The 10,410-nt window shown below is 47.7% G+C and overlaps 1 protein-coding gene across 1 annotated transcript; it reads left to right on the top strand.

The window, feature by feature from the left end:
* Nucleotides 1-8,490: 8,490 nt before the first annotated feature.
* LOC306783460 (uncharacterized protein) lies at nucleotides 8,491-10,184 on the top strand. Its single transcript, XM_079277109.1, has 4 exons — nucleotides 8,491-8,767; nucleotides 8,883-9,044; nucleotides 9,143-9,232; nucleotides 9,516-10,184. The coding sequence occupies exons 1-4, from the start codon at nucleotides 8,612-8,614 to the stop codon at nucleotides 9,648-9,650; spliced, it is 543 nt and encodes a 180-aa protein (XP_079133235.1). The 5' UTR covers nucleotides 8,491-8,611; the 3' UTR covers nucleotides 9,651-10,184.
* The last annotated feature ends 226 nt before the right edge of the window (nucleotides 10,185-10,410 follow it).

Raw genomic sequence — 10,410 nt, 5'->3', positions numbered from 1 at the left:
ACCTCTGGTCTCCTCCCGGCTCCCTCCTGATTACTGCTCATTCATCTAACCTGTCCAGTCTACCCAGCTGCCTTCCATCTTCTCATCAACTCATGCAACAAGGAGACCTTTTGATGTTGATAACAATTTTCATTGTAAGATCCCTACATTCAGTCTATGCTGACCCGCATTGATCAGATGAAGACAGCAGCACTATCCAAGTCTGATAATTGAGAAGCATGAGTATGAGAAGAACTGTGTGATACATCTCTATAAAAGGCCTTATGAGTAATGATGTCGTCGCTGTCTAGTGGAAACCTCATACCTCTATATTGTCTCTGTGGCTGGCCCTCACCGGGCACATTTTCTCTGTGAGGCGCCCGTGGCTCCGACTGTGAGCTCTAAAGCTGCCCTCACCTGGACCTCTCCACTCCCCCGGGCCGGGGACTTAACGCAGGTAGAGAGGGGCAGCTCTGATGTTGACACTGTAAGAATAGATGGACGTGTTTCAATATAGAGGCTATAGCGAGCTAGCCATGTTACCTCAGCAACTGAGCATTTAAGTTAAATGATATAGTCTCTATGGCTGCTTCACAATGTGATTACACCAACAAACTGTGTGCTCTTATGTAATTATATAATTGTGTGTAGTTAGGGGCCAGTGCACTTACTTGGCTAACAGTTATTGGTAATCAACGCACTCGCCAACAGACAACAGCGATATTGAGATATTTTGATATCTGAGGTTGAACACAACGACTGGACTTTGCTCCTACAGCAGCACCTGTCAGCCAAACAGCTGCTAGTGCTGACTGACAGCACTCAACACCCAGATCTGTCCACAGAACACAGAGGGTGTTAGTGAAACAGCAGCGGCACGGCTCTTTAAGAAAACTCTTGATGTCCCTTTCTGAAAATTTCCATCCAACTTCCATTTACTTGTACTTCTTTTCCTTTCCTGCATGACTTCTGGAAACCTTCCAAAGTGGAAAAAGCAATTTGCCAAAAGAACACTGACAGTGGACACATTGGTGCTGGTGGTGCTCGTCTGAAGTCGTGCCCCAAACAAGCGCGAGTGATTATAGCTTGTTATCCTGATTAAACAAGACAAATGCCTTGGCCCACAACATTGTGGTGAAGATCTGAAGCATGAGTCGAGTCTTTTGGAGACTTGAAAATATCAAAGCAAAATGAAAAAACAACATCCACATGAAAGTGTTAAGGTGTTGCAATGAGGTTTGAAATCTGTCCGATATAGAAAACATTAGGATACCTTCATGACTAAGAGGGATTCAAAGCAGAACAGAAGGGTCCGGCATCCAACTTGACTATCAGTCAGTCACAGGCTCATCTCGGAGGCGAGCCTTGATATTGAGCCCGTCTCTGCTGGAGTCCTGCTGTCCAGATTAAATGTAATGGAGTGGTCTCGTGTGACGTCACAGTTTAGCTGTCGGCCATGTTGGAGTACATGTTGGAGTACACACAGCCACTGGCATGCACGGCTGAGTCGCAGAACCTATCGATCATGGTGAACTTTTGTGCTGTCTTTGGTTGTGGCAGCAGAGCTGATAGAGACAAGAAATCATTCTTTGGTTTGCCAGCGGTCATTACACATCAAGGAAATTACACGAAGGAGCTATCCAAGCGACGTCGCCAGAAATGGCTGTCGCGCATCTCTCGAGATATAAAGGAATGGAATTTGGGGTACACTCGAGTATGTGCGGATCACTTTATAAGTGGTCAGTGATTTTATTTGCAAATTCGTTTGTGAACAGTATTTAATAAAGGAAATATAAATTAAACATGGACATGAGAAGGTTACCGAAGCTTCATCGGCCCGTGACAGCAGTCGGTGCCAGAGACGTGTCGAGCGTGTACAACAGGCGAAACACATAGATGCAGCCTCAGCATTGCTTGATATGAGTTTAACGTCGTATCATGTATATATATATATGTGTATATATATATATATATGTGTGGGGGGGGATGAAGTTAGGAGTTAGTTGAAAGTGAATTCCTACACACACGCACACAATGACATGCACGTACAATGTAAACAAACACACGTGTCTGTTTGCGCTGAGTAAACATTGAATATTGCTAAATATCGGACCAGATCTGTATATATTTACCCTTCCAATGACGAGATGAGAATTCTCGACGACCGTTGCTTTGACGTCTCGGACCCATCCACTGACAAACTGATTATAAGCGTCGAGCCCTTTGTAGCACTCCAGCTCGTCTTTCGTGTAAGGACTCGGGGTGTTCACGAGATACGCGTAGATGTTGGCGTAGTTTACCGATGGAAGACAAGTAGGATCGGCACTGAAACGATCTGCACTCATCGTATAAGGATCCAAGTTACCAATAACCTTCAATTTGGCAAGGTAGCGAACCTTTGATGCACTATCCAGTGATTCAAAGTATGGTATTTTCGCCGCACTTCCTTGTTTACTCGCCGCCATGGAGGATCTGTATGTACTCCAACATGGCCGACCGACCTGGTAACTAAGGAGATCGTGACGTCAGTGAGACCACTCCATTGAAGGGTAATGCTTCGTACAAACAGTCCCTTAAAGGAGAGAAGCTTTCTCACTAACGATCCATGTCCTCCATGCTGCTCTTTGACTTTCTCTCCTCCCTGATCCCTCCACCGGTCTGCTCCCTCGGCCTCTCTGTTGATCTAACGAATACTGTTTGTGTGGTAATGAAACAGCGTGTTCAAACAGAATTACCGATATCTGTGAGCAGGTCAGGTTGGTACACTGTAAAACAGCACAGCCCTGTTTAGTTATGTCCACTTACTTCTTCTCTTTAACTCAAAGAGCTCTGACACATTTTACATTTTGAACTCAGCTGTTCAAGTTCTTGAAAGGTAAACTTACAGTAATTCATTGTGTTGACTTTTTGAGATTTTGAAGTTTTGATTGAACTTGTGATTTTAAGTTATCAGTAAAAAAAAAAAAAAAAAGAGACAGAAGGCGGGAGTGGGGAATGAAAAAAAACATTTGCTGCAATGTTTGAGTTTTAGGGAAACTTTCTTTTTTAAACCATGGCCAGGTTGAAGCTTTTACATAATCTACTGGTTAAACACTGCAGATAAGTCACATACTTAAATTCCAATAAAAATATCGGCATTTTGTGGTAAACAAGAAAGGACTATTGCCACCGGCGGAGGGGCACTATATACCTGACAACGGCCAATGACTCGAGGCGGAGGAAGAGTACGTTACTTTCTGCCTGCAACAAGAAGAGCGGACAGAACAGAGCGCAGTGTGGATTTTTTTTGCTGGGCTTCAGCACACAGAGGTGAGTTTAAATTATGACTTTGAGTATTTTTCCTAATTAATATCATGTGTAACGTTAGTAATGTAACACAGTTGTGTAGGTCGGGCTTTTTAAAGGCTAAATGTGTGGTCTTGATGTTTAGCTAGTTTAACAGTTTCCCCGGTCTGTTTTGCCCGCGAACTTTTAAAATGATAAATGGTGGACCTATTTAATCTGTAGTGCTTTTAATAAAACGTATTTAATGTAGAAGTATAAACTATTGGTTAATTCTTAATGTGACCGCAATATTATTTTTTATTCATTATTATATGTGCCACTGAAGTTTTTCGCTGAACACCTCCACCCCCCCCCCAAGTGAAAAACGAGCTAGCTAGCTAGCTAGCTAGCTAACATTAGTCAGCAAGTTTGCTAGCCTCCACTAACGTTACTGTCTTAAAGTAGCTCATGCCTGCTGGATTCACATTGAATGGCTGAGTCGCTGCCTATGCTTTGCTCCTCGTTATATTATATTTTAATGCCAGTGACGTTACTTAACGTTATATTAATGCGGAGCATGCCGCTCATTAGGAACACAACTGCATTCAGAGCAAAGACTGGAAAGCGGACATTTTGACCGACCCTCCCTCTCTCGCTCCCTCTCTCGCTCTCTCTCTCTCTGCTGTGTGTGTGTGTGTGTGTGTGCGCACGTGCATGTTTGTACGAGAGTATGCTGAACTCCGCGGGCAGCAGAGTAGAAACTGCACAGAGATGAAGAGACGGACTTTTAGTTATAGTTTACTCCTGTCGTAGAGTAAAAACATTAATTTAAAATGACAACAAATCCTCCAGTAGAGACGATATGAATTATTCAGACACGTGTATTTGACCGCTCCCCTCTGCAGTCAACTCGCTTCATCACTGGTATGTTTACACAGACAAACGGAGCTGGCAAATGGTTGAATTAACTATGTCGAACGTCAATTGTAGGTTAAATGCAAATAGTTGAGCCTTGTTCAGTGAAGGGTCGCCAAACAGTTGACATTTTGTTACAACCAGCCCCTCCTATTACCAGCAGTGTGTCTCCACATCAGCAGACAGGATCAGTGAGGCCATAGTGCTGTTAGCCAGTTTAATGTTAACTGTTGAAAAGTACAACTTTATGTAGTTTGTTTTTGTAATGTTTAGACTTGACATACATAATGATATATATTATGCAGGTTAGGGCCTGGCACTAAATGGTCTACAAACAAGTTGATACTAACAATTAAACAATAAATTATATACGTATTATTCTAGTAATCTTTGACAGGTTGGAGGGTTTCAGAGACTTCCTTTACTCATTCCTGAGACTTGCGCTGTTGAATTGGATTATATTGAGAGGCGGTTCTCGTACTCTCTACAAGTAAATGTAATACATTTCAACATCACAATCTATTGTCTCACTTATAACAAAACAAAGCTAAAACTGAATATTTTAACCATCATCAAGTTTGAAACTCTTGCAGGGCTATTATTATACTGCACACAATTTAGCTAACTCAATAAACTGAATAAGTGTATTTAAAAATTAGATGTATGAATCGGTTTATCCTTTTTTTCTAATCTCGAGGATGTTTGCTTCAAAATCACTTGATCCCTGTTTTTGTTTTAAGTATTTTGAAATTGTAAAGATTGATAATTTAATCATAAAGGAAATAAATGTTGTATTTGTGTTGAATACATATATTTGCTTTTTTCACTAAACATGCAATTCATTTATTTTTTTCTGTTTACAGATATCATCAAGAATGTCCAGTTCATGACGTGGAAATGTACGTTTTGTGCATTCTCCTCCAACGGACAAGGAAAAATAATCCAGCATTATAAACAGCATCATGGACATCATCGTAGGTGTTTAGGCCTTGTCTGTATTTATGATGAATGTTTGAAGACATTTCAAAACCAAGCTGAACTTAAAAGACATTTTAAGGAACATCTGAAAGTGTCACGGGAGTTCACAGATAGGACCCAAACGCAAGACCACAGGAGACAGAAGTGAATGTTAATCAGCTTTTATTTATAGACAGGTGGGTGCAGGTGTGGAGCCCGTGGTCCGACACCCGAGTGGCAGATCGACAGTGTGATGTCCCGTGGCTCGACACTGGAGAGTTGACAGATCGACGGTGTGAGTCCCGTGGCTCGACACTGGAGGGCTGGTGAGTTGACGGCGTGAAGTCCCGTGGCTCGATACTGGAGTCGACAGAGTGTAATCCGTAGACCACAACGAGAGCAGAGCGGCAGAGCGCATCCACAAAACACAAGGAGGGCAGAGCGGCGAAGTGTAATCCACAGACACAAGGAGGGCAGAGGAGCGGAGTGTAATCCACAGACACAAGGCGGGCAGAGGAACCACGGGGTTTCAGCGGGAGAAGACGGTACGACCTGACACTCCCAGACTGCAGGACCAGAGTTTATATAGTGGCAGGCTACTCATTAAGGGGCCCCGAGTCTGGTGTGTCAGGCTGCAGGAGGTGATCAGCTTGAGTGTCCTCAGCCGTGCACGATTAAGGGTGCGGCCCTGGGAGGTGTCTGAAGGCAGAGGACAAACAGAGCACATGGCACACCACAACAGACAGGGGAATCCTGGATCCTGACAGTACCCCCCCCTTAAGGCACGGATTCCAGACGTAACACAAGACCCAACACAGGGCGGGTGGAGGGGGTCCGGAGGAGGGATGTCCCCACAGCTAGAAGGCCGACTAGGGTGGGCGGCGGGGGTCCGGAGGAGGGGTGACAGGATCTGACCCGCCACGGGGCCGCCGAAGAGCGTCGGCCCCCAGTGCTCCGGCGGACGGCCGGGAGGGCAGAAGGGCTCCGGACACGGGTGCTCCGGCGGACGGCCGGGAGGGCAGAAGGGCTCCGGCCACGGGTGCTCCGGCGGACGGCCGGGCGGGCGGAAGGGCTCCGGCCCCGGGTGCTCCGGCGGGCGGCCGGGCGGGCGGAAGGGCTCTGGAGAATAGGATGCTGGTGCCGCAGTGGCAGGTACTGGAGGTCTCTGCTGCTCCGCGACGGCAGCGGGCACTGGAGGCCGCTGCTGCTCAGAGACGGCAGCGGGCACTGGAGGTCGCTGCTGCTCAGAGACGGCAGCGGGCACTGGAGGTCGCTGCCGCTCAGAGACGGCAACTGGAGGTCGTTGCGCCTCTGGGACGGCGGCCGGGTGTGGGAGAGGCTGCGGCACGGAGGCGGCGACAGGAACTGGAGCGGACTGCGGCGCTGAGGCGGCAGGAACTGGAGCGGGCTGCGGCGCTGAGGCGGCAGGAACTGAAGCGGGCTGCGGCGTAGAGGTGGCAGCGGCAGGAACTAGAGCTGGCGCTGCGGCGGCAGGAACTGGCGTAGAGGCGGCCGCGGCAGGAACTGGAGCTGGCGCTGCGGCGGGAACTGGGACTGCGGCGGCAGGAACTGGAGCTGCGGCGGCAGGAACTGGAGCTGGCCCTGCGGCGGCAGGAACTGGAGCTGCGGCGGCAGGAACTGGAGCTGCGGCGGCAGGAACTGGCGCTGGCCCTGCGGCGGCAGGAACTGGAGCTGCGGCGGCAGGAACTGGAGCTGCGGCGGCAGGAACTGGAGCTGCGGCGGCAGGAACTGGAGCTGCGGTGGCAGGACCAGCGAGCGGCTCTGGCTCCGCGGCCGCGAGGTCCGGGGATAGCTGCGGCTCCGAGACCACAGCTGGGACTGGAGGTCGCTGCTGCTCCGGGACGGCAGCGTCAGGACCTGGAGGTCGCTGCTGCTCCGGGACGGCAGCGGCGGGAACTGGAGGTCGCTGTTGCTCCGGGACGACAGCGGCGGGAACTGGAGGTGGCTGCTGCTCCGGGATGACAGCGGCGGGAACTGGAGGTCGCTGCTGCTCCGGGACGGCAGCGGCGGGAACTGGCGGTCGCTGCTCTGGGACGGCAGCGGCGGGGACTGGCGCAAGCTGTGCCGCAGAGGCGGTAGGAACCGGAGCTGGCTGTGGTGAAGAGGTGACAGGAACAGGAGCTGGCTGCAATGCAGTCTGACTACGGGGAGCCGGAGTCGGCCGGGCCATCGAGTGTTCCGCTACCCTTGCATGGCTCCGTCTCCGGCTGAGAAGGTGCTTGACCATATACTCAGAGTTCCCCAGAGGGTCAAAAACTCTCATCAGAGCAGTCACAAAGTCCACATACCCCACAGTATTAGGCTGGTCGCTGCTCACTGTGTACATGGCCCAGTCCAAAGCCCTTCCCCGCAGTAAGCAGACCACGTAAGACACCTTGGACCTGTCTGAGGCGAAAGTCAGGGGCTGTCGGTCAAACACCCGTTGGCATAGCAACAGGAAGCCTTGACACTTCCCCAGTGTTCCATCATAGGGACTCGGAACCGGCACGGGGGATTCCCAGACCGGCGGAGCGAGGACAGGCGGGAATAGTGCGGGTGCTGGAACTGGTGGAGACTTGACTGTCCGGGCTAGTTCCTGCAAGATGCGGCCAACCCCAGAGACCTCACCTGCCATGGATTGCAGGGCTTGACGCATCTCCATGAGCATCTGCTGGGGTGCCTCCAGCTGCGTGCTATGTCCGGCCAGCGTAGCTGCTCCTGTGGTTGCTGGGTCCATTATGGTCAGGTCGTTCTGTCACGGGAGTTCACAGATAGGACCCAAACGCAAGACCACAGGAGACAGAAGTGAATGTTAATCAGCTTTTATTTATAGACAGGTGGGTGCAGGTGTGGAGCCCGTGGTCCGACACCCGAGTGGCAGATCGACAGTGTGATGTCCCGTGGCTCGACACTGGAGAGTTGACAGATCGACGGTGTGAGTCCCGTGGCTCGACACTGGAGGGCTGGTGAGTTGACGGCGTGAAGTCCCGTGGCTCGATACTGGAGTCGACAGAGTGTAATCCGTAGACCACAACGAGAGCAGAGCGGCAGAGCGCATCCACAAAACACAAGGAGGGCAGAGCGGCGAAGTGTAATCCACAGACACAAGGAGGGCAGAGGAGCGGAGTGTAATCCACAGACACAAGGCGGGCAGAGGAACCACGGGGTTTCAGCGGGAGAAGACGGTACGACCTGACACTCCCAGACTGCAGGACCAGAGTTTATATAGTGGCAGGCTACTCATTAAGGGGCCCCGAGTCTGGTGTGTCAGGCTGCAGGAGGTGATCAGCTTGAGTGTCCTCAGCCGTGCACGATTAAGGGTGCGGCCCTGGGAGGTGTCTGAAGGCAGAGGACAAACAGAGCACATGGCACACCACAACAGACAGGGGAATCCTGGATCCTGACAGAAAGAAGGTCAAAAAAGGGAGAGATCCATTTCTTGCCAGAGCCACCTGAGGGACAAACTGCCAGTAAATCTGAGAAGGATCGCGAGACCATGCTTCTAGAAGTGCAGAAGAAAGAACCAGATTCACAGCTTCTGGATTATCTGATGATTGCAACATTCTCGCAAAGAAGAAGTGAAATCATTGGTAACGAGCCACTCATCTCTGCAGTCATGGACAGATGGCCTGCATTGTTTAGTGAAAGACAGGTAATGTTTTGCCAACTGAGTATAGCATATAAATCCTGTATTTTCATTTCAATACTGCTCTTATTTTCCCTCACTCATACATATTTCTCTGCATTTTGTCATCTGTCTGTTTCAGCTGAGTGCCGAGTTCAGTAGGATTGTCGCTAAAGACCTGCTGGAGTCATTCCTGGATGGACTCGATGCCTTGGTGCCAAGTCTTCTAGAGCTGTACAAAGCAGGTGTTTCATCGAGTAGGAGATTGCGTCTGAGCGGTGTGCTGCAGTGTCTGCAAAAGGAGGTATGTACTGTGTTGAAAACAAGTTTGTTGTTATTGTGTATTAAAATTAGGATTATAGCTTTGGTGTCACATTAATCTACTCTTGCCTGTTCTTTTAGGACACAAACCAAAACCGAAGAACAGCCGCCTTGCTTGGTCTTCCATGCTATCTTTCAGAGGATTCCACCGACATAATCCGGATGTGTGACGTAAGAAACTGTATTTACACCTTTACTACACTCAATTTTTGTAATGTGACAATGGTAACATTTTTCATGTTCATTAGTTATTACCATACCCTTCAGCGCTCTCCCTGTCTATTACTATTGGTTGAGCTGGTAATGGTAGCTTTACTGCAGCAGAGCTGATGAGATTATAAGTCTTCAAATTATTGGAAGAAATAAATAAATTATAGTCTATTAATTAGAGTGGCAGTTATGTTTTAAATTTGGTGATGTCGGTTAAGATTTGAATGTCTTTATACATCTTCAGGCCCATGGAGAAAACCTTGACGTGATCATGAAAGGAATGCAGGTTGGACTGTTGATTGGACACGAAGGCACTCTGCATGATGCATTTCCTTTGGAAGTCTTCAATGTGGCTGTGGTAACTTTCGCGATACACTAACTTTTATAACGAAAACACAAAAAAAATCTTAAGAATTGTTTTATAAAGTTCCCAGTATCCCACATTTTACCTCTGCATCTCTTCTCTCATTCCCCCTTTCTCAAAGTATGCGATTAAGTCATGCCCTTTTTCTGTGTTTGTATTGAGATTTTATGACACTATTAATTATCTCACATTTTGCCTCATAGTACCTTACCTCAACACTTCTAGTTGTCAACATAAGTTATATGTTAATATTATGTGTTGAACATGACTGTATTGATGTTATGGCCTGTTTAAGGTACTAGTATGCAACATTTTTGTGGATGATTTTATGAACCTCTTTTAATTATCTCACAGTTGTATTGTGACAAATGTGAGATAGTTAAAAGAGGTCCATAAAATGTCCACAACCCCATTCTCTCAGATTGCCTCCACTTGTATGTGGTAACATTGTTTTAAACACAGCTATTTAGTGTCTGCATGTGTGAGATGTACTTAAACACAATGTTCAAGCTTGTGTATCTTTTCATCAAATAAATGCTATATTTTTAAATCGGCAGTAAGAATTATGGGTGATTTCATTTTTTTTATTTTCTGACAAAGCAAACTTGCAGTTAACTTTTATATGTAAGTTGAAACCAATTTAGAATTTAAATCCTCTTAACTTGAAATGGCAAGTTGTATGCACATGGTTAAGTTATTTTAACTTGAAACTGTGAGCTGCAATAATGCAGAAATGCGTGTTGGTTTCACTAGGTAAGGAAAGTTTTCTTGACCT

The sequence above is a fragment of the Melanostigma gelatinosum genome, assembly GCF_949748355.1.
Source record: "Melanostigma gelatinosum genome assembly, chromosome: 10".
Classification (NCBI taxonomy): Eukaryota; Metazoa; Chordata; class Actinopteri; order Perciformes; family Zoarcidae; genus Melanostigma; species Melanostigma gelatinosum.
Note: the sequence above shows the minus strand (reverse complement) of the source record. Positions and strands in the feature narration are given on the sequence as shown.

Bases quoted from the DNA above. Each gene is read 5' to 3' on its own strand.
- LOC306783460 (XM_079277109.1), top strand. From the start codon at position 8,612: ATGCTTCTAGAAGTGCAGAAGAAAGAACCAGATTCACAGCTTCTGGAT. The intron at 9,045-9,142 runs GTATGTACTGTG...CTGTTCTTTTAG, and splicing joins TGCAGTGTCTGCAAAAGGAG to GACACAAACCAAAACCGAAG. The intron at 9,233-9,515 runs GTAAGAAACTGT...ATACATCTTCAG, and splicing joins ACATAATCCGGATGTGTGAC to GCCCATGGAGAAAACCTTGA.